Source organism: Phalacrocorax aristotelis, chromosome 9 (assembly GCF_949628215.1).
Source record: "Phalacrocorax aristotelis chromosome 9, bGulAri2.1, whole genome shotgun sequence".
Lineage (NCBI taxonomy): Eukaryota > Metazoa > Chordata > Aves > Suliformes > Phalacrocoracidae > Phalacrocorax > Phalacrocorax aristotelis.
The window spans coordinates 31,365,527-31,393,332 of record NC_134284.1 but is presented as its reverse complement, the minus strand read 5'-3'; the positions used below and the strand labels follow the sequence as shown (position 1 = coordinate 31,393,332).

The 27,806-nt window shown below is 45.1% G+C and overlaps 1 protein-coding gene across 2 annotated transcripts in view; it reads left to right on the top strand.

Annotated features, from left to right (window-relative positions):
* The window catches only part of PRKCH (protein kinase C eta), a 137,670-nt gene that overhangs the window by 62,267 nt on the left and 47,597 nt on the right, over nt 1–27,806 (top strand). For both annotated transcript variants that reach the window (XM_075104152.1, XM_075104151.1), the window contains exons 3-9: nt 5,406–5,556; nt 6,384–6,418; nt 7,925–8,013; nt 9,699–9,828; nt 10,765–10,892; nt 13,083–13,226; nt 13,971–14,144. In XM_075104152.1, coding sequence (XP_074960253.1) covers nt 5,406–5,556; nt 6,384–6,418; nt 7,925–8,013; nt 9,699–9,828; nt 10,765–10,892; nt 13,083–13,226; nt 13,971–14,144 — 851 coding nt within the window. The remainder of the gene's footprint in view (nt 1–5,405; nt 5,557–6,383; nt 6,419–7,924; nt 8,014–9,698; nt 9,829–10,764; nt 10,893–13,082; nt 13,227–13,970; nt 14,145–27,806) is intronic.

Here is a 27,806-nt window from a genome sequence, read left to right as displayed (position 1 = left end):
TTCATATGTCCAAGTGGCTTTTGAGGGAATCTGAAGAGAAAACTTTGCAGTAGTTAGGAAAAGAAAGGTTTTCACTCTGCAGCACTAATAGTAGGGAAGCAGAACAGTCAGCAATGGAAATACCACTTTGGATTGTAGCCTTTAAATCCTTTTCCCTTTCCAGAGTCAGGCTGCCAGCTTCTTCTTCAACACTGTGTTGTGTTTATAATGTTTTAATTAGTAAGGCTTCCTCTGGTTTTGACCATCCACGGGATTATGATGATAAACCTCCTGGTTAAAAAATACCAAGACATTGTAAGGCATTTTTGTCGTAAGATATGTCTTTTCCACTTGGAAAATAAACATCTTGATTCATTTTGGTTTAGCCTCTGTTTATATTCAGTAGATGCGAGGAAGCCTGCTGTTAGGTAAATATTGAGAGAACACCTCCATACTGATGGCTAGAAGGCTGCGTGTGTGTGTGTATTCATTCCCCCTCATTTACTTGATTTGGCTTTTATATTCTTTTCCTGAGGCACCCATTACAACTCACCACAAGGGCATGGACTAGCTGAGCATTTAGCCTGATCCAAAATGGTTGTTCAGTGCTATAGAGCTAGTGAGAGGTGAGGGGTCTGTCAATCCATTATCTTGCTTTTTACAGTCTAGTAAGTTCAGTGGTTGGTCTCTGCTCCACACTCATGCATCACTCAGTGCAACGGGATCTTGCTTGCAGTGCTCCCAGAGGAGCATAGGAAAATGTGCATACTGTTGCTGCTACTGATAAAAAAAGGCTTAATTAAGTTTTAATCTGCTAGCATTATTGCTTTAAGGCTTTTTACATTGCTTTTTGAATATCTTTATTTCTTTCAAAGGAAAATTCCATTGATGTATACATGAGTATAATGCTAGATGATGTCATGTATTGGGATGTACCCCATCGACCTTCGTCATGCTGGCGTTATAGCAGTGGGTGGTAGCATGACAGTGAGATTGATTTCCGATAGATGAGACCTGACAGGCTTTAACTACTTGAGGCAAACTGTTACATACACACAACGCTTCACCCTGCAGCTCTTCCTCTTGCCTTCCTGCTGTAGTTATGCCACCACTGTAAGGACTTCACTGAAATTACCCCCTGGAATAAAAAATGGAGGGGGGGAGAGAAAGGGGGGATCTCTGGCTGGGAAGGGTAGGATCAGGTAAGCTTGGGGCAGGTGGGGCAGCACAAGGCGGCTGCTGAGTGGGTGAGTGATGTGCTAGTCCATGCAGATGTCCTCAGATGACTTGGTGGGTTATTTATTCTCCTCTCTCTCCGTGTGCATAATTTCCACTGCCATAAACACGTGTTAGGCATGAGTGGAGAGGAGGAAAGAGGAAGATGCTTTTTAGTATTTAACATTGTAGTTACTTTTGCACAGAGCCAGGCTCAGTAAATACCCCATAGTTAGAGATGTCCAAATTTAACTATGGATGTGGACAACTCCCTTCACTGAGCAATTACGTGCCTGTTTTTAAAGCAGTATTTGGACATTTGAACCATTCATGGTGGTTGTTGCTTTACCAGAGATTAGAGGCTTTTAAAAGTCTGGCTCTCCTGAAGTTGTCTAGAGCTGCTTTGTTTTGTAAAATGCTCTCTGCATGCAGAAGGAAAATAGATGTTCTACAGAAAACTGGCCAGAACAGAGAATGTGAGTGGGGGAAGTGTCAATAATGACCATACATCCTCTGACACTGAAGGCTAGAGGCACGAGGGGCTGCTGTGTTGGCCACCATGCCCCCTAGTAAGACTTCAGCACTGCGTTGATGGTTTCTGCGTGCAACCTCTCGCCCAGTGGTGCTGGGAGCCCTTTAGCAGATGAAATGGGTGTGAGCTGAGGAACTGCCATCTTGGTAGCTGGGGAGGCTGGTTGTTAGGAGGAAGGTGGTTTTGGTAGTGGTATGTTCCACTGTTTGAAAATCATTTGTGCCTGGTTGGAGGGTTGTACTTGCCTGCTCTGTGGTGTGGTGTGTGGGATGGGCCTAAGCCCTCTGAAAGAAGGATTTACTCTGTGGGAGGTGGTTGTACACGTAGATCCAATAGATCATGTGGTAGACTGTCTCCTGCAGCTACGCCTGGGCCTGAGGTGTGGCTGAAGTTGTGCTGTGCTCTCCCTCGCCTTTTTGCTTGAGATGGCATCAGGAAATGGGAAGAGCAGTGCCCAAAAGAGCTGATCGTGTATGGAAAGTAATCCAGGCCTTGCTGAAGTCAGTTCCTGCTTAGTAACGCTTAGATTTGTTAGAATGTAATATGAGGTGAATATAAGTATAGGTGAGGATCACCTGGAAGGTATGCAGCATCTAGAGAAATTGGCAGGGTAATGCAGCAAAGTAGTGTGGGAAAATGTGAGATTTGAGGCATGTTTTAAATATGAATAATGCTTTTAAAAAAGAAGAAAAATACAAAGAGAACAGGAGATGGAGGCCAAGTACAGCTCGGAGGAGAAGGCTCAAGGCTGGCCGTGGATGTGATCACCAGTGCAGGCAGCATGGTGACTTCCCCTGCTGCCTATGAAAAAGCAAATGCCTGTCATTATTTGGCCTTCCTGAACCATTTCAAAAATTGCAGTCTCCCTGAAGGCAGGCAACCCCCGGGGATGCAGAGCAGTGTCCTGCTTGGTGGCTTTGCAGGCCACCTTCAAGTGTCCCCTATTCCTGGTGTAAAGGGGTGGTTTGCTCTTGGCTGTGTGTGGGCTTCTCCCTGCATGGGAGAGCACTGGAGAGGGCAATTACCCATGCTGATCCTTGAGGGGAACCGTAACGAAACCAGAAACTACATGAACTAAATTGGGAACATATTCTCTTAAACTCTGGTAAATGTGAGTGCATGAACTTAAAGGGCATCAGCTGTTCAACTTCTAATAGAGCAGCTGGTGTGAAGCAAGCTGGAAACAGGATTGCTTTTTTAGGTGACTTATGTGCTCATTGCCCACTCACAAACCCTGCTCTTCCCTTTCCATGCCTTGGAAGTTCTCCTGTACGTGTTAAACACCAAAACAGGATACTTTGCCAGCTGAGGTGTTTGGCCCTGATCTAGGAAAACACTTAAGTGTATGCTTAAACCTAGATCAAGGTGATGTTCTCTTGAATTTAAAGGTGGGTAAATTCTGTAATACTATAAGGATTTTATTTTATTTTTTTTAATTCTCACATGAAGTTGCAGGAGGCCAGCAAAGCAGCTGGCTCTTGATCTTCTGTTTGGGGAAGAGGGATGAACTGGTTGACCTCTTGAAGTTCTTCTCAGCTGTGTTTCCTATGGTGGATAATGAGACTATTGAAATCATCATTGCATAATTGAATGTTTGGAAGGGATATTAAACCTCCGCACATCAGCTCTCACTTCTGGAGATCAAAATGACATCTTGTGTGTGGGAAAGAGGCAAATTATCTCCTGGCTGCAGGGTTCCTCCATCTTGCTGTCATGTGTTTCTGGTTGCCCACTGACAAAGGCAGGATGCTGAACTAGGTGGACCGATGTTCTGATTCAGTCTGGCAATTCCTGTGGTCCCGAGTCCTGTTGACTTCAGTGAGAATTAAACACGTGTTTAAGCACTTGTCTACAAAGGCAGGCTTTTCTGTGCCAGTCTCTCTGCCCAGCTGCTTGAAGCTCTGCCGTGAAGAAAGCAGGTTTCTGTTAAGTGCTTGGATCAGCCCTACCGCATATTATTTTTTTTTTGGTGGTGTTTTAATGGGAAAGTTCTAATTTATAGCATGCACTTCCATTTTAAAAAGAAATGCAAGCTATCTTAAAGTCAAGCCATGCTCCGTGTCGCAGTTATGCCATCAGGTAGGAGGTTTCCAGTAGTGCCTGTGGAGGGGACGTATGCACAGGTGGCTGGGAGAACACAGCAGGAAAAAACAACCCCTTGAGCTTTATGGCTGGCTTTGCTTCTAAACCTGTGTGGCAAGAGTACTGAGGGGAATACACTGTGTGGCGCTCAGCCCTTTGAAGTGGCTGGGTTCAGTACTGACAGAGTGGCTTCCCTTATCTCCGCTCCCACAAAGAGGACCAGGAAATAATGCATGTGATGTGGGAGTCTTACATTTCAAGCCTTGATCAGGTTGACAGCTTTTTCCCTTCCGCCCCCCCCCCCCCCCCCCCCCCCAGTGGTTAATCAACAAAGCTAGTTGAAAGCAGGGAAATGCTCTGTTCCCTTTTTATGGGTAAATGAAGTGGTAGGGTAACAGCTGTGTTTGGGTACTGCTGCCAATCCACTGCTCAGGAAGGATCAGATGAGAGGGTCATTTACAGACTGCCTGCCCCTTCCTGTGTCATTACATCTATGCAGGCAGTTTGGCAATAGCTGGCATTTGCCTTGCACCCAAAGAGTCCTGAGTACGTATGTCAGTGCATAGTCACCTCTAGCGGACTCCGTTGTGTATCCCCAAAATGCACTTGTTAGCAGGGCATAATCTATCATCCTATCCTTCTGAAAGCACCTAACTTGAAAACTGCAAATTTAATTTTTTCTTATGAGGTGAGTGGGCCCCAGATGAGTCTTTGATCTGGGAAGCTCAGCTGAGTCCAGCCTGGTCTGCGCAAGGATCCCAGAGACCAGCTGGCTGTGATTTACAAGTCAGATGGCTGGTGCTGTATGGGAATGGTTTTCTCAATCTAGAGCTCAGTTCTGCCTTTTAACACGTGTTTTGTGTAAATTGAGCTCTGATAGGAAATGGTTATATGGCTGAACCTAAACCCAGTGAAAAAAAAATTAATTTTGGGGGCAATTCAGATTTGAATGCCAGCAGTTCCTTGGTCCCTGCTTCCCAGAACTTTAAAATATTATCTACCCTTTGAAAAATGAGCCCTTTAAAGAAAGCTGAGAGTGGAACACATCAAACAACTAACAGACCTTGAAAAATTAAGTTGTGCCTTGTTATCTGATACAGGAATATGGTGATACAAGTGGTGATACTGAAGCGTAGGATGGGAAAGTGGGTAAACACCATTCACCAAGCAAGGCATCGCTTTGGCTTGGCCAGTGGGGTGATGCCCTGCAGGGCTGGTCAGTTAGTTACACACAGTCATGTCTTCCGGAGTTATTGCCCAAAAAGCCATGAGTTATAATAACTCATTAGCCTTGAGTTTCTGGTCTGTTTACAGCTTGTGAATTAATGGGTTACTGACATGTCTCAACATGGGAGAGGAGTGAGAGAAAGATGGGAAAAGGCAGTTCTGTCTAGATGAAGACCATAATTTTGAGCTAAAGGGGCCTTTGCAGTTAACTTCCTCTATTGTCTGTCTGAGACGCTTTCCTTGTTCTAGAGCGTGCTCCCCCGACTTCTAAACCAGGGATGTAATTGTGGTCTTTGAACGCGTTTTGTGCCATAGCAATAACTGTGCATGGCTGTGTACATTTTTTTTTCTTTTTTTCCCCTCTGCACAGGGACCCTCCAGAGGGATCGAATTTTTAAGAACCTCACTCGGAAACGCCAGCGGGCTATGCGAAGGCGAGTGCATCAGGTGAACGGGCACAAATTCATGGCTACCTACCTGCGACAGCCTACGTACTGCTCGCACTGCAGGGAGTTCATCTGGTAAGAATGGCTTGAATGTGGTGGTGTGGAGCTTCCCATCCCTTTGTGTTTTGGGGACCAATGTGCCACCCCTGATCTGAATCAATCACCCAGCACTTTACCAAGCGTCACCAGTGTGACTCCCCTTGGCCATCAGGTTTTGCAGGGTACATTTATGCTGCAGACTGGAGTCTACTGCAGAGAGGCCAGAGGTGATGTGTATCTTGGATGCTGGAAGCAAAGCAGGAGGGTGTGGGGATGGGGCAGAGTTCCTCACTGCTGAGCGTAGATGTTATTTCAGGGGCAAAAAAAGTAACCCAAGCAATCTGAAGAGAGACCCTAGATATTAACTTGAATGGAGCTTTGAGATTACACTGAGGAAAAACAGTTGCTTGAAAGACTAGAGAAAATGTCTGAGAACAGAAAAGTCATCAGAGGTGTGGGGTGATATGTGTGGGGGAGTAGGCAAAGCAGTGAGAAAAGCTTAGATATGTCTCAAAAGAGTATGGAGTGGGAGAGATAATAACAGGGTGTGGGCTGCTGGGTTCAGTCTAATAAGTGTGGTGTGTGTTGTAATAAAGTGAGGTATTTCAGAAACTAGAGTGAGGGGGAATACGGGGAATAACATGCATGCTGACAGCCTGTCCTGTAAGCTATGGCCCTTGCAGTGCTTTGTTGCACTCCCACACCCCTGTGCTGAATTGCACCATTCGTTATTGCTGGGCAGTTTTGCCCCAGGGATCTGGTCATTTGGGATCCTCTTGCATTTTAGCACTCTCTTCCGTAAACAATCTGCAAGAAGACTATCTTTCTGATGTTAAATTATGTTCATGTTTTATTTTGAACAGGGGCGTGTTTGGGAAGCAGGGATACCAGTGCCAAGGTAAGGTGCTCTGCTGCTGCACGGTGCGTGTGTAGGATGTGCTGTCTCAGGAGCGCTCTCCTGCGCTGCTGGGACATCCTGTGGTTACAAGCTTCTCTGAAGTCACCACTCCTCTTCCTCCCCAGCCAGTCAAAACTGTGCATTTGGGCAGCTGTCAGGCTGATGGCTTGCATGCACGCAGGAGCAACCGCCTACATTCATGCACACATCTAGGGGTCTGATTGCTGCGTTTCACCCACAGTTTTCCTCCTGTGCAGATCCACGGAGTTGCTGAGTTCATGCAACACCCAGATAGGCTTGAGAGATCCAGGGTCCCTCCAAGACAGGGTTCAGCTGGTATTGGGACACAAAGTATCGTACTGGAACGGGCACTCTCTTCCTTTCTCCATCTCTGGGGTTCAACAAAGTGAAAGTAGGGATGTGACTTCAAAGGGCAGCCTTGTGTGTTTTTGTCTGAATGCATGGTTTGGCTGAATGGCTGTATAGATGTACATGATGCTTGTTTGCACTTAATTACTGTTCTTCCTTTCTCTTTTTCTATGGTAAGATTTTTCTTTTTCATTTATTTTATTACTTGCCTCACAAGTACGTGGTCACTCAGTACAGCCTCTAACACCACCTGTTTCTTGCCCAATACCATAGGGCACTGGTGTCCTCATATGAAAGAAAGCTACATGTAAACAAAATAGATATGCTGCATAAAATTGCTGAGTGAAAGTGAATGTTATTGATAGACCCTTGTGAGTGCAAGCTTGAGTCAGCAACAAACAGAATGGTGTGGGACCCTGCAACACATCTGTACAGTTTCCAATACAAAAGTCTCCCTACCTAGACAGTAGGTACAGCCCTTGGTGGTATCTAAAGTGCATGCTGCATTATGGAGCGGAGGGATCCAAGTCCATTCCAGCCAAGCCAGCTTCAGACCTGGAGAGAACCCAACTCTGCTGGGCTGATTAGCCCTCTTGATGGGGATGAGCTAATTAGCCCGCACACAGCACCATTCTGCTGCTGTTACCCAGCTCCCCAGATTCAGGCATTGTACTGAGCTTTAATGACAAACTAACCTGGGCAGGACTCACTCAGGTATCCAGTGTAAGAGACACTATGCCACTGAGATGTAGGGATGGCTTTTGGTATCTCAGACCTGTGTTCTCTAATATTATTTGTATATGTTGTGAGAAATACTCTCCACTGGATAATTTAAACAGCATTTTTTTAGTTCATTTGTGAACTTACACCGTTATTTCTGTGGGTGTCACCCATATTTTATATAAGCAGATGTTTTCTGGGCTGCATGAATGATCCAATGCAGAATTTCTGTTGCAATGGGTTGGAGATACATCTCCAGATCTGTAATGAGATTTTGGAAATTCCAAGCCACCGATTATTTTTCACATCTTTACTGTGTCCTGATGATGTAGCTGAGCCTTAAAGAACCCAGCTGATGGGTTGATGTGTTCTGAGTCTTTGAACAGCTCTTTTCAGCATCCCTTTTTTATTTCCTAGTATGCACCTGTGTTGTACACAAGCGCTGCCATCATCTAATTGTTACAGCTTGCACGTGCCAAAACAATAGTAACAAGACCGATCTCAAGGTAAAGTCATGGTGGTTATTTTGGGTCATCATAATTTGTGAAGTCTGAGGTTTTCTGGGTTGCTGGGGGTTGTGCTATAACAGAATTTGCTCTGTGTTATCTTTGCTCATAGATTTTTCAAGTGAGGAAGAGTGATAGGGACATGCATAAAGACCATGCAATATCATCTGGTTGTTCTTCTGTTAATTCCAGTAACCGGCTGGACTAGCACATAGTTTAGGAAGGCATGGTGTCTGCATTGGAAGACATCAAGAAATAGCAAATCCACTCTTTTCCTTGGTAATTTTCTTCCATGATTAACTGTGTTGTCATCAAAATTTGGTGCCCAGTTTTTAATGTGGATTTCTCTGGCTTTAAAATCTAACCACTGGTCTTTATTATGCCTCTGTTTTTCTTTTCTGGTAATTTAAAGTGCTTCTTTAGTCATTGCTCCACACCTTTACCCTATGAAATTATTTACGTTGTAATAAAGAACCCTTGCATAACTTGTGTTTCTGAAGGTTTTTTCTTCTTGCTAGTTTTGGCTGTATTTGACAGGAGTAACATCCCCATCTAAAACTGCCCTGTACATTGCATGCGTCATTTCTGTAACTGGAAATTGTTTAATAACTGAGGAAAATTCAGTCAAAATATTTTTAATCAGGAGGTAGCTCTGTATTGTGTGCCATGCAGAAACCTTCTTTTCAGTGCAGATAAGCAATTACCTTTGCTCGTTATTTCTTGCCTCCGAACTGCTGAGCTAGACTTCTTAAAATGACCCCTGGGCAAACCAGGTGAAAATAAGTTAAAATGCTAAAGGCTAAAGTGCAAGTTAAATGGCGAGACTCCTCACCCCTCTCTTAGGATTGTGAAGGGTTTATAATACCTTTAAGCTACTTCAGAAGAAGTCAAAGGTGAGGAGGCACCGCTCACTTTAAACTCATCGTTTCATTCTCACCCCGACTTTTCTTTGTGAAGTTGTGGGTTGCCCCTCAATCTTCCAGGATCCGCATGTTGAGACACAAAATGGAAAGTAATGAAGGGGTTCAATGGGGACAGGTTTCTTCAGCCGTTCTAACTTTTTCTAAGGTGTCTTTGAGATCTGCGTGATTCACAGTTGGAAAAGAACAAGGTTAAAAAGGGGATGAGAGCAAGCAATAAAGCAAAATGTGGGCCTGAAATGAGACTGTTAATAACAAGGAGGGTGAGAAGAGGAATGAGAATTTTAGGCGGAGCTGGGAAGGCTATTCTATATTAAATTTAGTAAAATCAACAGTTTGACCTAAAGTTACATGTTTGCACATAGTACGCAAGTTAATAATTTGAAAACTGCTTAGTTACAAAATGCTGTAGCTATCACAATTTATATGTGGCATGTCAGTGTGATAGGTTTGTGATGAGGTAATCCACACTTCTAATTCTAACTTGGTTTTAAGAATTTAAAATTGGCTAGGCAGCCCTTTTCAAAATCTGCTTTGTCAGGTAGTCCAGCCTGACTGGCAAGGAAACCAGAGCAGGCTCACAGCAGGTGGGGTTGGTCACTCAGTGTTCACTTGGAGTAAACCTCAGTGAGGTGATGGATTGGGACGTTTTCTAAGTTGGGATTATTTTCATAGTTTTGCACTTAAATGCCTGTATGTAAATGAACATCAGCTTATATATATGTATTTGAATTTTAAATCTGTGCTTTTCTTTTGGTGCCTCAGGTGACTGAACAGAGGTTTGGAATCAACATTCCTCATAAGTTCAGCGTCCACAACTACAAAGTCCCGACTTTCTGTGACCATTGCGGTTCCTTGCTCTGGGGAATCATGCGACAGGGCCTACAGTGTAAAAGTGAGCAGCTTCTTACTGTAGCCTTTTCGCAAAATACATATATTTTTAGAATCTTGATGCACCATGTGAGCTTGATTTGTGCAACAATCAAGAGAAAGCCGAGCAATGAATATTCATCTTTGCAAGAACTAACAAAAATGCTGGTCTCCTTTTTGATATCAGGCTTCCAGAAGGACTCTACTTTGCACTCTCAGTATAGCTTTGTTTAGCTGGCATTATTGCAGATATTCTTGGGTATCACTGCTTCCTGCATTCATTTTTTTTCACTTTACCTGAAGGTTTTTTCTTAGCTAATGAGATATGGCAATGAAAAGGCATCCGAGGGGATAAAAAAGGTCATTGCTTTAGGTTGACTACCATGTCTGTCACATTGTTAATTGATGACAAAGCATGTCCTGGTGTTCTGTTTTTCTTTCAGTGATCCAGAGTGTAAAATCGTATGGATAACAAACAGTTTCATTTGCCTTCATCTCCACAAGAGGGTGTATGTGTGTCCATAAGTGAAAGCAAGAAAGATTTTTAGGTTCCCACTGAACAATGTATCTTTAAAATTAGAAACCTGTGAACACAGGGAAAGTTTGCTGCAAATTCTGTGGCATTATAAATCCTAATTTTACCTGCAGGTGTAGCTGCAGTGGTATTTATATACCCGACAGACACGTGCTTATGAATAGCTTCGGGCAATGTGGCATCCTGCATGGGGAGTTTGGAGTATATTCCTGATTTCCAGGAGTTTACTCTCTTATGAGAGTCCTAATTTTGTTTCTGCTGAGATCAGTGGCAAAAATCCTGTTAGTTTAAAGACCCAGAGTAGATCCACATGGGTATATTTCCTGAAGCAGAACTACTAGATTATTTCTCAGTGATAAATCCCACCAAGTTATTTTAATTGTTCTTTTGCTTTTTACTTTCCATCCGAACCATCACCCCTGTCAGTCTGTAAAATGAATGTCCACATCAGATGCCAAGCAAATGTTGCACCAAACTGTGGGGTGAACTCAGCAGAGCTTGCTAAAACCTTGGCATGCATGGGTCTGCAACCAGGAAGCATTTCCCCAAATTCGGTGAGTCTTTTTCCTTTTTTTTTCCCCTTCTCTATTTAAGACATTTACAACTGAGTTTTCGTATGGGTGCAGGAGAAGTCAGAGACTTCAGTTCTGGCGGATGGCATTGGGTGGTCAGCTGCATGAGTAGGTTGTTACTGTCTGTGGCTTCTGGCAAAGACTTTACTTGGAAAATGGGTGTCTTGTATCCAGGTTTACCCTGCCAGAGGCTTTAGTCTGTAGGTGTTGCTTTGTTGACTGATTATGTTTCACAGTGGTATGACTCCATTGACTTTTTTTATCTGTTTGGCATGAATGAGAGGAGAATAATACCCCAAACTAATTAATGGTCAATATAATTCATGCCATACCTTTTTTTTAAACCTTTCCTGCAAGCATTGTCTGCATATGTGGCGTGGAATGGAGCGTAAGAAGAGCTCAGCAAGAGGCCTAGGTTCTCTTCCCTGCTTTGTCACTGTATTTCTGAATGATTCTGGGGAAACTGTTTCACTCTCTACTACAGTTTCCTCAGCTAAAATCTGTTGTCCCTGTCAACACAACATCATCTTTGCTGTCCAAGCCAGGGTCCTAGTGAGCTTGTTGTCAGGGTTGGGACATATGTGTGCAATTTCTGCTTGTCAGCTCTTAAGGCATCCTAAAAATCATCTGTTGTATATCTGAGTCTATTCAGAGAGTTTAAGGCACGCTGTAACAGCTTGAGTGAAAATAAAGGGTAATAGAAATCAGAGCTGTCACTTGATAAAAAGTTTTCATCACATTTCCTTTGCTAGCAGTTTTGAAATCTGAGTTTGCTTGAAAACAGAATAACCCAAAGTAAAATGTTAGTCTATTTATTTTTATTTGACCAAAACCAAAATATTAGACTCCAAAACATACTTGCTAGACCTGGTAAATCTTGTCGTACAGTTAGTCAGCTACATCAGTTGACCACATGATACTCTATCAGCCTAGCCTGCTCATTAGCCTACGCGGCCCCTTCCGAGTTCAGCTGGATTGTAGCAAATGAGACTTGCTTATCTTAGCTCTTTCTGCTGTAGCAGTTCAGGGGGACAGTTATCTTGGGACTTAGAGGGAAATGCAACTCCCACACTCTCTCGTCAGTTCTGTAAAAATCAGCACTCGTTAGCATTTGTTGTTTGCTTAATTTGCACATCAAAAGGAGATGAGAACAGGGACATAGAAGTCTGTGCTTGGTGTTTAACAATCTCTTCTCGTTATTTGTGAGCTAAAGGCTCTAAGAAAGTGTTCAGACTCTGTGCTGTAAGCTTAAATCTGTTGGGAGTTTTGCTGGGTGCTGTCCCGAATGCTCTTGGTTCTTTCCCCGTGGCTGGGGGTGCTAGTTCTGTGGCAGTGAGGCAAGTTGTCTCTGCAGGAGGAATTTTGCATTACACCAAAGTAGGCACAAGGTGGAGCTCAAGAAGTCCGCGTTACTTTCTTCGGGCTAATAAATGAATAAAAGTACTCGTGGTTTATATGCGTACTCATAGCCGGAGAGCTGTGAACAGAGGACACTGGAGGTTGACTTGATCTTCGTATACTGCAAAAACAGAAGCTCTAGAAACGTGTCCTAATACTGGTACAATTCCTGAAAATGCAGATACCTCGCTGCTGGCGTGGGAATGAACAGCCTTCCATGGCATTTACAGCAGTGGAGGAAGCCAGCAGCCCAGCTGTGGGAAAGAAAAATATACTGAAGTTTGGGTTGCACTGGACTGGTCTTTGAGTAAGAGTCTTAAAATCAGGTAGAAATCTAAGAGATTCAGGTGAAATCTGCTCTGGTTCTAGATCTTACCAGCACTTTGCATATTGCAGAAATTATGCAGTTCTCCTCACTCTGATGTTGGATAGGAGACTTGGATTTCCACACTGTCTTATTTTCCTGGGGAGTGAGGATGGAGAGAGGCAGGCCTGCCTCTTGGATCTGTTGGGCAGTGGGCTTGCAACTTAATATGCCCATGTCAGGAACCACTGTTGACATCTCAGCACAGCTCTGCGCAGTGCCGAAGTTGGCCGGTCACCCATAACTGCTATGCGGGGTGGTGGTACCCACGTGTTTTCTGTTCCAGTGGCCATACAGTGCATCTGAGCAGGTCCTAAATGCCCAGGCTGGTACATTGACTACTTGTGTACACCTCTGAGGCAAAAGTACAATTTCTGTGCAGACTGATACATATTTACTTTCCTCCACAGAAACTGGTTTCAAGATCTACTTTGAGACATCAGGGAAAAGGCAGCGTGAAAGATGGCAACAACGTTAGTGAAAGTTCAGCGAGTGAACTTGGGCTCAAAGACTTAACCTTCCTTCGTGTATTGGGAAAGGGCAGCTTTGGAAAGGTGAGAGTTATTCATGGCTCTTTTGGGGAAAACCACATTCCTTATTTAAGAAGCTCCAAGGTAGATGAAGTTATTTCATAATGTGGCACACAGACTGTCCAGTGGAGTATGCTTTGTGTGACAAGGTTGGTTACAGAGAGCAGGGAGAAAAGGGAAGAGAAAGCAAGCTGACAGCAGAGTGAAGAATTGGTTATCACGAAAAAGGAAAAAGCTAACAGCCAAAAGAACAGCTGCATGCCAGGACCCATACCAGAAACTGCAAGTGTGTGCATTAGCACTCGTTTGGGCAGCGTTTCTTGGAGCATGTAAAGACTTTTCCTTTAAAGGAAACAAGGCAGTGGTTTCAGAGGCAGTGAGACTGGGGGTTTGTTTCTCTGCTTTGCCACAAAGCCAATGTGAAATGGCACATTTGAATTTGATAACTGAGGAGGGAAGTGGGATGGATGGCACTGCTCAGGGGGTTTGCCCTGACACAGTGGATGAGCTTCAACCAGCTGACCCCATGCCAGACATTGGAGCAACGTGTGTGGGCATTTCTATCCGGAGAAGCCTGCTGCTGACAGTTGCGTATGTGTCATGGGTTGTACACTGATGCCCATACTAACGAACTAACAAGTCTCACTTGCATCCACAAGCCTGGTCATGAGATAACTGACCTTTCGAGTGTGAGAAGGTGCGAAAGGCTCTGTGTTGCTCAGAGACGGAGGGCTCAGCCCTTGTGATTCACCCTCCCCTTTGGTTTAGGTGATGCTTGCCAAGATGAAAGAGGGTGGGCAGCTCTATGCAGTGAAGGTGTTGAAGAAGGACGTCATTCTCCAAGATGATGATGTTGAATGCACCATGACTGAGAAACGCATCCTTTCCTTAGCAAGGAACCACCCATTCCTCACCAAGCTCTACTGTTGCTTCCAGACTCCTGTAAGTATAGCCTGGGCAGTGGGCACCCTTCCTCCTGACGCTGGATGGCATGTTCAGGACAGAGGCACTCTCCTGTGTATTTGGTCCACGGCCTGTTAAAATTGTCCATTTTAGATCCAGGAGAAACCTCTCTGCTCAAGAGTGAACAAAGCACTCTGCTTTATATCAGCTTTTATCTGCTTGGCATTTGGCAAACAAAATCCTGGCTTGTTCTAGGCTCCTTAACAAAATGGTAATAACAGGGAAGCCTTTCTTTGTGTCTTCCCTAGAAACATCTCTGTGCCATAGGGTATTTCCAAATGCATATGTGCAAACGTCTACAGACCTGCAGTATTCTCTGGTTGCTGTAGGATCTCAGGCTCTGCTGTCTTGCTACCTGAATTTTAACAGGACTGTATTTGCATTGAATTATTTGCAAACTCAATGAATTGTACTTGGAAGCAAGGGTAGCCTGTTGTATCTACTAGCCTTTGTATACTGCTTAGAACTGAATAAAAGATCCTCTGGGGTTACTGGAAAGGATCTTACTGACATGGGTGGACACTGAGTTAGATTCATATACAGTTGGTATTTCTTCTTGTGAAGGTAAGACAAATGATAGCATTGCTGTCCCTTGTGGTATGTATACCTCAGTGAGGGCTGCACACGTGCTGCCTGTCCAGCTTAGAGCCTCTTCTGGTGGATGCATGTGGGTGGGAGCTTGTTGCTGATGTGGGTGGTGGAGGGAGGAGTGGCTGTGATGGTGGCAGTGGCTACAACTGTGTCCCAGCAAGGTAAGTTTGGGAGTCCCCAAGCTAAGATGTTATTAGGACCAAAGCATTTTCTGCAGTGTAACTCTTCCAGACTGCCTGAGCTCCTTTCCAGTTGCTTCTTGTCCATTGCTGAATGGTAATAGAGCTTGTTTTCCTCTTAGAAGAGGCAGGAGACACTTAACCTTTTAATCATGGCTTCACTCCTCCTACATAAAACCAAAATACTAACAAAAAAAAAGCCCAAAAAAGGCAGACAAATGCATCCTGCCACCCACCTGTTTCTCTTCTCACTGGGGTGATGCAACAGCCAGCTATGGAGTTTGGGTTGTGCTCATTTAGGGTGGAGCCGTTGGGTAGACTCATGTAATAGAAATTAGGTGGTTTGGTTTTTTTTTTGGTTTAGTTTTTCTTTTTTATATAGAGCTTATGTGGTTCACAGAGCAGGTGTGCTGTGTTGCAGAAACAAAACTTAAAGCTCACTGTTGTCACTAGTAACCAAGGAAACTCCTCTTTTATTTCATGTTATGAAGACACAGGGCCAAAATTTTAGTGGCTTTCCTGAAGTTTTAATGTAAAATATCAGAAAAATCCAGTATTGATGGGTGCTGTTGGAGGTCAGATGTGGGATAGCAGCAGTTTTTGCCACTCATAGCTATGCTCTTTGCTATGGCTTTGCTTACTGAATTGCAATGTAGATGTGAAACCAGCAAATGTGCTCCTGGGCCGTGTGGAGTATTTACCATGAACTTAGGGAAGATTTAAGGTCACTGTGCTAGTACTGTCTGTCATGTTCAAAAAATGAATGCAATCTGCTATGGGTGCAGACAAGGTCTTCTGGGCTGATGAAGTAATTGCAGTCTCGTTTGCAAAGGGAAAAAAAAAGGGAAGAACTCAGCCTGTTTAGACTAGCAAATTGAAAGCAAAAAGAGGATCTGATTGATGTCTGCAGATGTCGAACACTGAGGAGAGAAACAAAGCTGTAAAGATGCTGGCAAAGATTAAATGAGTCTAGACTGGCCATGGATACAGTTAGACTGGAAATTAAAAGGAGGTTGCTAAACAGTAGAGCAGCCTGGAACAGGAATTTCTGGACCAGCTTCTCATCAGAGGAGCGGAGGGAAGAACCCCTCAGCCCTTGCTGTCCTGAATGCGGAGCTGGTCAGTCTTTGAAAGGGTGCCAAGGGAGTGGTGCTTGTCTTAGGAGGACCCTGCTATTTCCAGCCTGTCCCAGGTTCCTCTTTTCCTTGAATCCACCTTTGTTTCATTATCTGCATTGTCAGTAACAGAAAACCACTTCCCTCCAATAATAAACAAAACCGAAAAGGGAAGAGTTCACAAGAGAAAAAGTACGTTTCAGACTATTGTAGTTCATTGCGTCTTTTGTCCGTATTCTGCACTCAGCGACACCCACCTCAATCCAGAATAACCAGATGTGAATTGCTTATAAAAGCATAATTAAATGCCTTTGCTATAATAGAGAAATGATTGCAACAGCAGAGTATTCACTGGACAGAGTCCTTCGAGGAGGACTTACCTGGGCTGATGCAGTGTTTAGGGTTTCTGCCTGTTCTTTACATGGCATTGGATTAGCCCCTCCCGCATTAACATGAACCTGGCAGAAAAGAATATATATATGTGTACCTATATATTAAAATCAAATGGTAACCACTTATTCAAAATGTAAGCCTGCCATATTTAAAAATACCAAAGCACTTTCTTGTCTTTGGAGTTGGGGAGAGGGTTACACAAAACAATACCTAGTTTCACTTGCAATTACATGTAAACCACATCCCATGTATCACAATTACAGCCCAGACTCTGAAAATGCGGTATTAATGGTTCATGTTATAAAAAAGAAGAGCATGGCTCTAGTCTGCCATTGAGATCCTGGATAAATAATGACCTACTGGGCCTGTCTTTAGGAATTTTTCAAGAACTAGCCGTTTTGAGGCCTCCTACCATTTGTCAAAGCAAAGTCAGAGCCTGATGCATCAAGACAGGCTGGGACTAACTGGCAGGGTACTAGCCCAGCTGGAAGGTACCTGGGACTTATGGTAAGTGCCAAGTTTGGTATGGGCCTGCGGTGCAGTCTCATTGCACATAAGCTAAATTATATACTGGGCTGCTTCAGGAGCTTAGGGGAAGTCGTTATCCCCTCTGCTTGGCACTGGTGAGGCTGCACCTAGAATAGGGGTGTCCAGTTATTGCCCCCGCTGCCTCCAGTTCAAGTGGAAATTGTGGAAACTGGAAAGGAAGGACCTTGGAAGCACCTGAAATGCTTCAGTAGCTTGAGGACAGAGTGCTCAAAGGATTTGAGGGTTTGGCTGGATCTAGAGCCATTTGAATTCTGACTCTTGTATAATATTCAACCCAAACCAGCAACTTTTTCCTGACTTACGCAGCCTAGGGCTGACTTAAACAGCTTGGGGCATATCCGTGCTGTGCAGTACAATGTCATGGAGTGCTAGTAATGTAGCATTAGCTCAGCTGGCACAAGTACCAGAAACAGCAATGCATCACCTGAGATCATCTATATTGCTGCTACTTTTGCTCACCTGTGTTAGAGCTAGCTGAGGTTTTTCTGCGCTTACATTAGCTGCTGATGGTTTTCAGAAAGCTTTTCTGTTCCCTTTTGCTACCCCTGTGCTCAGTGTGGTCCTAATTTAGTCTCAGCTCCAGCATAAGCAATACCAACTAGCAACGGTTGCTTTATTTGCCCAGGGTGGGCTGAGGTTGCCTGACCTCCAAACAGCCTCCTTGCTCTGTCACAGAGAAATATTGCAGCCACTAGGTGGTAGGAGCTGCAAGTGTTGTCTCTGCCTGGTATAGGCCACAGTTTTCAGAGCCTAAAGAGGACATATTAGCTGCACAGCAGGCTGGGCAGAGGCTGGACATGGCCCTCTGCATGCCCGGTGCTGGGCTGGGCAGTTTTGGACTTGCACCTCCAGATTCCTTTCCTGTGAAAGACAAGGAAGGAGTCCTGCTGGTCCTTTGCAAGGCTGGAGGGGTAGGGGGCAGTTTAAGACCCACTTCAGCCACATCAGTGCAAGGTCTTCCTTGCTCACCACATCTCTGGGTTTTTTTAATTATTTTTTTTAATTGAAAGCCTTGCCTTGGGAATTTTCCGCCTTCCCTAAGCCATTTACCTCTGCTTTTTGTAGGGCCTTAAAGTCATTCTTTAGTGTCAGAGAGGATTATGCTCCTGCTGCAGTAATCTCTGAGTTGCTGACAGGTGCTGGGGCTGACCTGCAGGTAATTGTGGATTCTGCTTTAGGGGTCACAAACACTAAAAAAAAAAATGCTTGTTTCCGTTTACCTGCTGCTGGTGTCATCTAACACCTCAACAATTCTGTCCTAGAACAGGTGAAAGAGGCTATATTTATAAATAGCTGAGTCAGTAATTTAATCCTGGGGAATGTGGATGCTGGAATGTTTTAATTAAAATAAGTTTGTAGTAGGGCCTGTCATCTTTGGGGTTTAGGAGCTATCCTTCCTGCACAGGTGGTTTGCTTTTAAATCCTTTTGTCTCCACTCATATGCATGAGAATGAAAAGGGCTGGGGGAGATCAGCTTCCCATGCAAATAGTGTCAAATAGCTTCTGGGTTTTATGTTTATTGCCCTTACCCCTTTCCTCATGACCACAGGGTGCTTCCAGGGAACCGTCCCCCAGGCGATGCTGTTTCCAGCACTGTCCCTGCTAGCCTGATCGTTATATAGATTTGCGCTCTCTGCTGATGGTTGCTGAGGCACAGAGCCTGCCCATGTCGTTCCAAAAATAGTGAGACATGAGAACTTGGCAGAGGGACGTGATTTTCTGTAACGAGTGTCCTTCTGAGATAATAGCTAGCAGGGGTGCTATTCAAGCCGGTAGGGACTGGCCCAGGGACTCCAGGGCAGCTAATCATTGAACTGGTCCCACTTTATGAGGGCAGCCTGCTGGCTGGCACACAGCTTTCCACCCCCTTTAACTGTGGGCTGATGTCATGCTCTCGACATGGAAGGGGAAGGTTTCTCCATCTCTCTGCTGGTTCCTGGGGTGCTCAGACAGTTCTCCCAGGGTCAGTGTGGGTGTCGTGTCATGGACCACCCAGGTGTTTAGAGAGATGAGCCTGTATTTCAACTCCTAGAAGTGTTAGAGCTAACCTGGAGCCTTTGGCAGGGGAAAATTTTCAAGTGAGGGCTCATCAGCCACCAGCAAAAGCGGTGGGACTGAGCAATGGCAGCTGGCTGGCTGCTCGCCCACCCGTTGGTCCCTGGATGCCACAGGAGAGGTCTAGGTGCCCTTGTATGTCCTTGGAGTCCTTCAGTCATGGTCCTTCCAGGGGAGTCCCTCCAGGGAATCTCCAGCAACATCCTGGTTGTCCACCAGCCACTCCACTGCCACCAAGTGGGTAGAGCACAGCGCAGCCCCGGGGCAGTCCCTGGCATGGTGGAGGTGAGGTAGGCTGGAAAGGCAGCAGCAGCCTTCCTGGGGCTCTGGTTAGATGAAGAAGTGTCCTGACATAGGCCTTGGAGCGTGCTGGTGGGTGGTAAGGAAGCAGTGAGGCCTCTTTGATGTTCTCTTTGAAAGGCGCTGAGAGGGAGCCTTTGGGAGCAGAGAGGACAGCTTTGATCATCTCCCAGGCTCTAAACCCCCAGCCTTCCCTCTCTGGCATGTTGGGGAGCCACGACTCGATCTTTGTATACACGTGACAGCCAAGTGTGCTTCTTGGATGATTTTCTGCAACCATTGAGAATTTTCCCCCTGTTCTTGAGTACTAAGACTGTTGCTAGCCCCAAGCCACGGTGCTGGAAGACCAGCGCAAGCTTCAGTTTTGTTGCTGCCGGCCAAAATCAAGCGAAGATGATGACAGGGACATGCTGTTCATAGGCCTGGAGTTTTCCAAAAGGCTTGGTATGGCCTTGCATGCCTTGTGGCTGTAAACACAGGCAAGAAAGGGAAGCACCCCACTGGGAGCTTGCTGCAGAGTCCTTCTGAAGTCAGGCTTGAAGGAGCTTCAGTAGTGCTTTACCTGGGGCAGCAAGTTAGGTTTTTTGGGGGGCTGTGTTGGACCGGGAGGTGTAGAGGAATTTCCTCTCTCCACCGTTGCTCTCCAGCGTGACTTCTGCAGGGACATGTGCCACAGTGCCCTCACGTTGGCTTTACAACAATGTGAGAGGCAGTTGGTTTCTGCCTTTCTCTGGCTCCTGCCCTGTCTAGCACCAAATAAAGGCAGACTGGTCTAAACTCTGTCTTTCTGTGGTTTTAGAGTGTTCACATCCACCAAAAACCCATGACATCTTTGCTGGCCTGCTGGCCCAAGTTGCCAGTAAATCAGATGCGCAAGGCCTCCAAAGCCAGATCCGAAAGGCTCGGGCTTTCTGATACACACAGTAACACCTTGTGGTGGTCTCTTTGTTGCAGGAACACAGGGGTTGGGTGTTTATTTAGTTTTTTTTTTTTGTAGGCAGAGTGGTTTTGCTTGCAGAAGATGAAGCAAGATCAGACTGTCATTTCCGATTTTTATCTGTGAACTGTGCTGGGCATCCACACTTAGGCTGCACGTTGAGGTGATATAAGCTGAAGTGAAAACAAACTGAAGGGTTATCTGCCATCATCGTGTGGTAGCTCCTGAGTGTAACTTTCCCACCCCTGGTTGTTGAGGGACTCTGGATACTTGCATTTTTATGGATCTGAGAAAATGCCTGTCTCCATCTGCAGTGGCTTATGGGACAGACAAATTATCAAGTTTAGTGCAAGAGTAGCTGAAGGAGATGCTGTTGCCTACGGTTAGCCACAGTATGTGAAACTGTTATTTTTCTTTGGCCTTAAAATCAAGGAAGTTGTGGCATAAAAATGGATCAAAATGAAAGCAACTCACAAGCAGCCTGAGTGAGCAGGTGCCAGTCAGTATTGAGGAGGAAGACGGAGTGGGGGGTAAAAAAAAAAAGGGCAGCCAAAGCCCTGAGAAGAGGTAACTAGCTGAGGTGCGACCCAGCAGTGCTTTAGGTTTCAGTCTCTCTGAACCTGTATTGCTTTCCAGGTGACACTTAAGGTGAGAGGATGGATCCACAGAGTTCTCATAGCAAGGCATTTCCGAGTGGCCTTTGGGTGTTTTGGCACTCTCTTAATTTTCCTGAAGACCTCTGGCTGAGCTTGTAGAGGTCTTCAGTCTTCCCCAGCACAGCCTAGAGGCCAGCAGGTACTGCAGAGTTCAGTATTTTTAAAAACAGGCCTGAGCTGTCTCAGGTTGGTCACTCCAAACGGGAAACACCAATTCCAGCAGATTTTTTTCTGAACTGAGGACTGTAAAAAGAGCATGATCTTCACAGAGCTACTGTCTTCTGAGACACCATGATACCAGCAGCCAGCTGAGGGGTGCAGATGTCCTGTAAGTCTTTGATTAACGGGTCATGTCTATAGCTTGATACATTCTAGTTTCTTATTCCTCAACTTATTCCCCTCTAAGTTCAGCCAGCCCTTTGTTTTCTGATCTTTCAAGAAGGACTGTGTATATAGTTTTCTATGCCATTTTAAAAGGTCCGGAGGGAAAGGTTTAATTTCATTTCTTCTTTCAATTTGTTTTGTATTTTTTTGATATTTTGTTCTAATGGTGGCCAAGCTGCTTTTTTTTTTTTTAATTGCTATTATGCAACATTTTAAAAATGTGATTTAATAGGTTGACCTAATATCTGAGATGTTTTTTTTCTAGTTGGGGTTTTTGTTTTGTTTCTAATGGAACAGATACAGATTAACAAGAGTGATAAAAAACATCCCTTTGCGTGTATGCTGAGTAAAAGCTTCTAGTCAAAAGATGAACTAATTGTGTAATCCTGCTGTGAATTAGACCATCTTAAGGGGAGGGGATGAGGACGAAGGATGCACGTATGGCTCACCTGCATATCCCAAAGGATGCATTGTACCAGAGAAGTCACTGAGTTTGTGTGTTACAAAAACTCTCCAGCATGTGAGCTTGAAATTTCAGCTGCACGGTTAAGAAAACAGAGGCAGAAATTTGGAGGGTGTAGTTAGATTTATGATTTTTTTTTTTTCCTGGGGCAGGTGGGAACCCGTAACTCCCATCAGCTCATCCTGGCTTGTGGCTGTCATTCAGCTCTTCTGGAATGAGCTCAGTGTTAACACTGTTCTGTGCACACATGCACGCGGGAGGCAGCCTTTACCCCGAGGGACCCTGTTGAGTTTATTTATGCAAATAGCAAGAGCCTATTTGTTATTCTCTAGGCGATGTTTGTGTGCCTTGCTGCGGTGGCATAGGAAAGCCTGCGTTGTGCCCACTATCAGCAGAGTCAGATAGCAGAGTGCAGTTTTAAGCGATAACTGGTGATAACTGCCCCATTCCTGTAGCTGTGACAGTGACAACAGTGACTCTTTGTTAAAGGAGCTAAAAATGAGGCCAGTGTGGGGAAGCAACCTGTGCTTCGGAACCGTGCTTGCCAGCTGCCCAGCCCAGAGGAGCCACCACATGTCTTATCCCCTTTCTGAGTTTGCCGAATTTTCACTGTACCTCCTTCTGGCTAAAAAACACCCCAAAAACAGCAGAAGAAAGAAACCTTCCCTTTCTCAGCCTTTCAGATCCAGTGCAGCACACAGTCATTTCCCCTGTCTTGATAGCCCCAGGGCTGTATTTGCCATCTGTGGCACCCTCACTCCCTTGCTGTGGCTTGATTTCTACTAGGCAGAAGTGGTTCCTGAGGCTGGCGTGTACTTCTGCAGTCACTGAAGCAGAGAGGTAAAACGGCTAATAGAGTACCAAAATCAGCTAGCAGATGGCTGTAAAACCTGCTGCCTTTCTGCCGCCGCCTTGTTCGTCTGGGAGTCTTGGGCCATGGCGGCGAGCGGAGCAGCAGCAGGTGCCATGGCAGTCATCGCTGTGGCTGTGTTTAAGAAGCATCACTAATGTGTGCAAATAATTCTGGCTGAGCAAGCATAGTGCAGAGTATTTCTTCCCCTCTGCTTAATGTAGTTATTCTGACTTGAAATCAAAGGACCAAATCTTCACCTAGTATTGTCTTGCTCCATCGCAGTCAGGTGAACGCGGCTTTGACGCTGTCCGGAAATGTGGGGCTGAGCTCGTTACATCTGCTTCAGCTCTTGTGCGCACGCGTGTGTGTGCAGAGGTTGTCTTGGCAGTTCCCCCTTGGTGAGCCCGTTCTGATGACACCTACGGTCCTCTCTGGTTTTGAAATGCTGCCATGTATAACCCCCCTGAACAGCCTGCCCTCCTGTCAACCTCTTAGCTGGGAGCAGCAGGCAGCCCACGAGGATGCAGCGCTGCCTTGTCAAAGGGCCGGGTGCGGAGGGGAGGCATTTCAGTGCAGAGCAGCATCTGAGCGTGCTTCATGTTCTTGTTACTCCTATGAAGATAAATACTGAGAAACAAACCTCTTTATTATTCCTCCTCTGGGTCCTGTGCTTTGGTGTGACTTGACCCAGATATGGATGGCCACTCGCGCTGCTGGGGGAGTTGGACATGTGGCTTTCCGAGGCCCAGTACTGAGACAGCATGGTTTGTTTGTGTGCTCCCAGCAAGACCTGAGGCATATTGCTTTGTGTGGGGGTTGTGGACCACGAAGGGAGAGCAGGAACATTGGAAGTGCTGAGGGAGCCTGCCAGCTCTTGTAATTATCTTGTAATAATTTGCTTGCAAGCTTCCTAAGCCCTGCTAGCTCTTTTTGGAAACAATAAACTTTCGCTGGGAAGCAGTGACACAGCTGTCTCTGTATGGAGAGGATTTTGAAAGCCTGCTCTGCAAAGCATAAACTGCCAAAACAGTGAGAAACGACGGTTTTCTTGGGGAAACCATTTGGCTTCAGTGAACTCGGATTGAGCCCCAAACTGATTTTCTAAGGAGTTGTGTGCATGAATTATTTCCAAAAAGATGAAATGCAAACTTAGTAGAATTCCTGAACCAGGCTGATTTTTTTTTTTGGGGGGGGGGTGGGGGGTGGGGGTCGGGGTGGGAGTGGGAATTGGACCATTGCTTTAAACAGCATTTAACCAGGTCTCCTTATCCTCCAGATGCTGCCTTATATGGCAGCTGTCAGCTAAATAGGAGGTTTGGGTGAAATTACTGCTGGGATGTGTCCTTGGGGCGGCTCAGCCCCTTGTCCTGCAGAGGAATCAGTGTGGGTAGAAGCAGTGGTTGCGAGAGCTCTGCTGCAACGTGGATGTGCAGAGCTTGTCCAAGCCTGTTCCTGGTGGCTCTGGAGGCTGGAGAGACCCTGCTGGTGTTTTCCAGTCGGTCTCCTGAACCTCCACCAATGACTCTTGGGAGAAATCCCCTCTGGCCTCCACACGGCCCTTGGCACAGCAGCTCTTGGAGGGCGGCAGCTTTGCTATTATCTTCTTCCATGTCTGTATGTAGGAAACGCCTGTCTTTTCCCCATCTCCTTCCTCTACACTGCCCGAACTGGGGCAGTGGTGCTGCCTTGCCATTTACGTAGCTCAGAAGCCTGTGATTGGAGATAAGCTTCTCACTCTAGCTGTCTTCAGAGGTCTTTGGTCTTGTGTAGGTTGTACATGGACGTCAGCTGTGACTCTTAACTGGGAGGGAGTGGAAGTTAGCCATCACACTGGCCTTTTTTGGGTGTGGGGAGGGAAAGGATGCTCTTTGAATACAATCTGGATCCCCCCCCCGCCCCGTGATGGTGAAGAGGAAAGGTATAAGGGTTCAAAGCAGCTTTCTAGTAGAACTGGTGAGGACAAAGCACTGAAGTGATGTTTGAGTTGGATTTCAGTGAGTGCTTGTGTTTGCAACGGGCAGTGACCAGCATGTGGATTTTCCCACCCAGTGGCTTATGCAGTCAGGGACTCTTCAAGCCCCACCAACACCCTGCTAAGACAACAAACAAATAAAGCGGGTATATGTAATTGCTGTCAGACACTGTCCTTAGGACACAGCATGTTCTTCCTGCAGCCCTGGCCCTGCTAATAGGTGAACAAATAAAGATGGCAAACTGAAATTTAAACAAGTAAAAAAACCCAAGCAGCTCTCTTGCACTGGAATTGGCAGGGCTAATCTCTAGGTACAGGCCAGCCTTGAAATGAGCCCACCTGATCCCATGGACTTATTTGTTTCCTCCAAGTGTTTCTTTAATTTACAGTAACAATTGCTCTGCGGTTTTATTCATCTCGATTCCAGTCCAGAAATGGTGCAACATGATTTCCTCATGTGGCTGCTGCTGCTGCAAAGGCTTTCGCGTCAACGTTTCCTGTTTACTCAGATGCTCTTTTCTTACTTTTGCAAACGTCTAGAAGAGATAGCAGATCAGGGAAGACTTCTGAGCAATGCAAAATAGAAAAATAGATATGCAGGGATTTCAGCATTAGCCCTGTCAAAAAACCCTCCAGCTTTCAACTCCTCCTAATTCCCACTGGTAGACCCTAAAAAAGGAGGCACATAACTCTGTCAGGTCAAATTTGCAAGTTATGTGAACTATCTGCTGTTTTAAGATTTCCTTTTCCTGGCCCCTATTTAAACTATTTATTCATTCTTACTCTGCTGCAAATTGCCTTTTTTTTTTTCTTTCTTCCATAAAATACCACTGTTTAGTTTATTTCTCAGTGATTCCTGGTAGATGATCTTTGCAATCTGGCAAGCTGATGGCCTTGCTTAAGTGTAAAAATGGAAGACCTTGCTTGGCTCTTGGATCCTGGTCCCCGAACGGAGGTCATTAGTGCTGATTTTTCTAATATTGTTGCCAGATACGTAGCAGGCCAATGCACAAATGCTGTGTTATAAACAGGTTGTAATACCCACCCTGCTCTTTTCTTCAGCAACCTCATGGGATTTCTAAGTGTTAGAAAACCGGACAGACTCTTTTTGTTAAAAAAAAAAAAAACCACAAAAACAACCAACACAAAACAAACAAAACCAAAACAATAAAATTGGGTAGTCCAAAGTTTTGTGGGGCCTAAATGGGAGAGCTTTAATAATTAAATCCATGTTTATGCTTGACCTGTGAAATGAGACAGTGGGTGGAGGTGAGGTGTTAGCTGTTACCCTTGGGAGCACCATGTAACACACGCGAGGATACTTGCTCGGGTTTGCAGTTAGTCTGAAGCATGAGGTGATTGTAACAAAAAGATGCTACCTCCATGTCAGCAGCAATGTGAATTTTAAAACCGGCTTTTTCTGTGCTCACCTGAACATTTGAGAAAGAAGTAGTAGTATCTTCCTTTAAGCATCATAGTGCAGACGAGTACATCCAGATGGGCCATCGAGCTTTGCCAGCACTGGAGAAGCAGGATGTGTATGTTTTAAGAGAGGAAGAGTTAACTTTATTTCCCTGAAGCTCACCTTTGAGGAAAGAGTAGAAAATATATGCATGTTCACCAAACCATATGCATGTTTATACAACCTTATATATTACTTACATAAATATAGACACATATCCCTTTTCAGGTTGCTGGTAAATTTAAATAATTCCTGTTGGAGATCTGGCAAGAGGGATTTTTTTTTTAAGTACGGGCTTGAAGAAATGCCTGGACAAGCTGGACTAGATAAGCATATGGAGAGATCAGCAAGAAAAGAGGCGGGGAAGAATAACAAGGAGATGTAAAAGCTGACCTGACTAGCAAGGCAGAGGCGATATCTGCACTGCGGCTGAAGGAAGGTTTGCTGAACAGGTAGGCGCAGCGTAGCCAGACTCAGTTTAACCAACTGCAGTGAAGATGTGGCATTAGAGATCTGATGTGGGCTGAAGGGCCAAGGTTGATGGTGGGTTTGCACAGTTTGTGCTGCTCTGGCTTAGAGTGCTGCCGTAGATGAGCCTTTCAGGGGCCCTATAATAAAGGCAAAGTGAAACAATGAAGTATTGTTGTTTATATGGACTGGAGATAGCACTTAACACGTAGCCTTGGTGCTACGCGTAGTAGTACTAGGAGACTGCTGGGAACACATCTATCTTAACTTCTGGAAGGAGCCCAGAAGGAGTTGTTGAGCAAGCCCTGGATGGTGACAAAAAGCAAGGTATCCTCATCTGTCATGAGCCATTTGCTTTCCTGCTTGTGTCCAGAGAAGAATGAAAGGATTCCTGGTTGCTTTTCTTCTGCTCTGTGCTTCTCAAGATGTTAATACCAGTAGTCATTTCAAGCTGGCTGGCTGCCAGAAAGTGGAGAATAACAATGCTTATCCTCTTAAACTTGGAGAGGGTTTAAAACTAGCTTGTAGATTAACATCAGACCTGTGAAGGGACTTGTGGGGAAAGAAGGGCAAATAGTGTCATTAAAAGGCTGACTGGTCTCAACTGAATTGTATGCGCCTCTTTTTCCAGTCTGCTTGTTCCTGATATTCAGAGTAAAACTGAAACAATCAATACTGAATGTCCTGAAACAATTACTAGGGGAAATTTCTGAACCAGACCGCAACAATTCTACAGTTTAGTTTTGTGACAAATCACTGCATGTCCTTCCTCTCACAATTAAGTGAGTACCGCTTTTGCATGCACTAAACCTGTATCCAGACTGTTGAGGATGCAGCTTAAGCAAGTGCCTCCCTATCTGTAGACTCTTGTGAAAACCAGAACAAAGCCAAAAAAGAAACCTGGGAGACAAGCAGCTGTGGTTAATGGCTGGACTTCATTGTACAGGTTGCTTTTCTGCCCAGCAGAAACTTTGGTTTATACTTCATGGTTATCAATTTCCTCATTACCCAGAGGTCTCTGCAGGTTAATTGGAGCTATGAGAAAAGCTGAAATCTGAGGGCCCAAAAGGCAGCTGCCGGGCAAGTGTATGGCAGGAAATCCCATTCTGGAAAACAACACTCATTCCTCAGAAATAGTGTCAAGATACCCTTGAGACAACATTGTCATTGCTGTTCCTGAGCCCTTGTGTTGCTGTGGCGAAGCTGCAGTCTGTGAGCAGTCTGGTTATGCACATTATATTACAGAGCATCTTTCCCCAGAGGT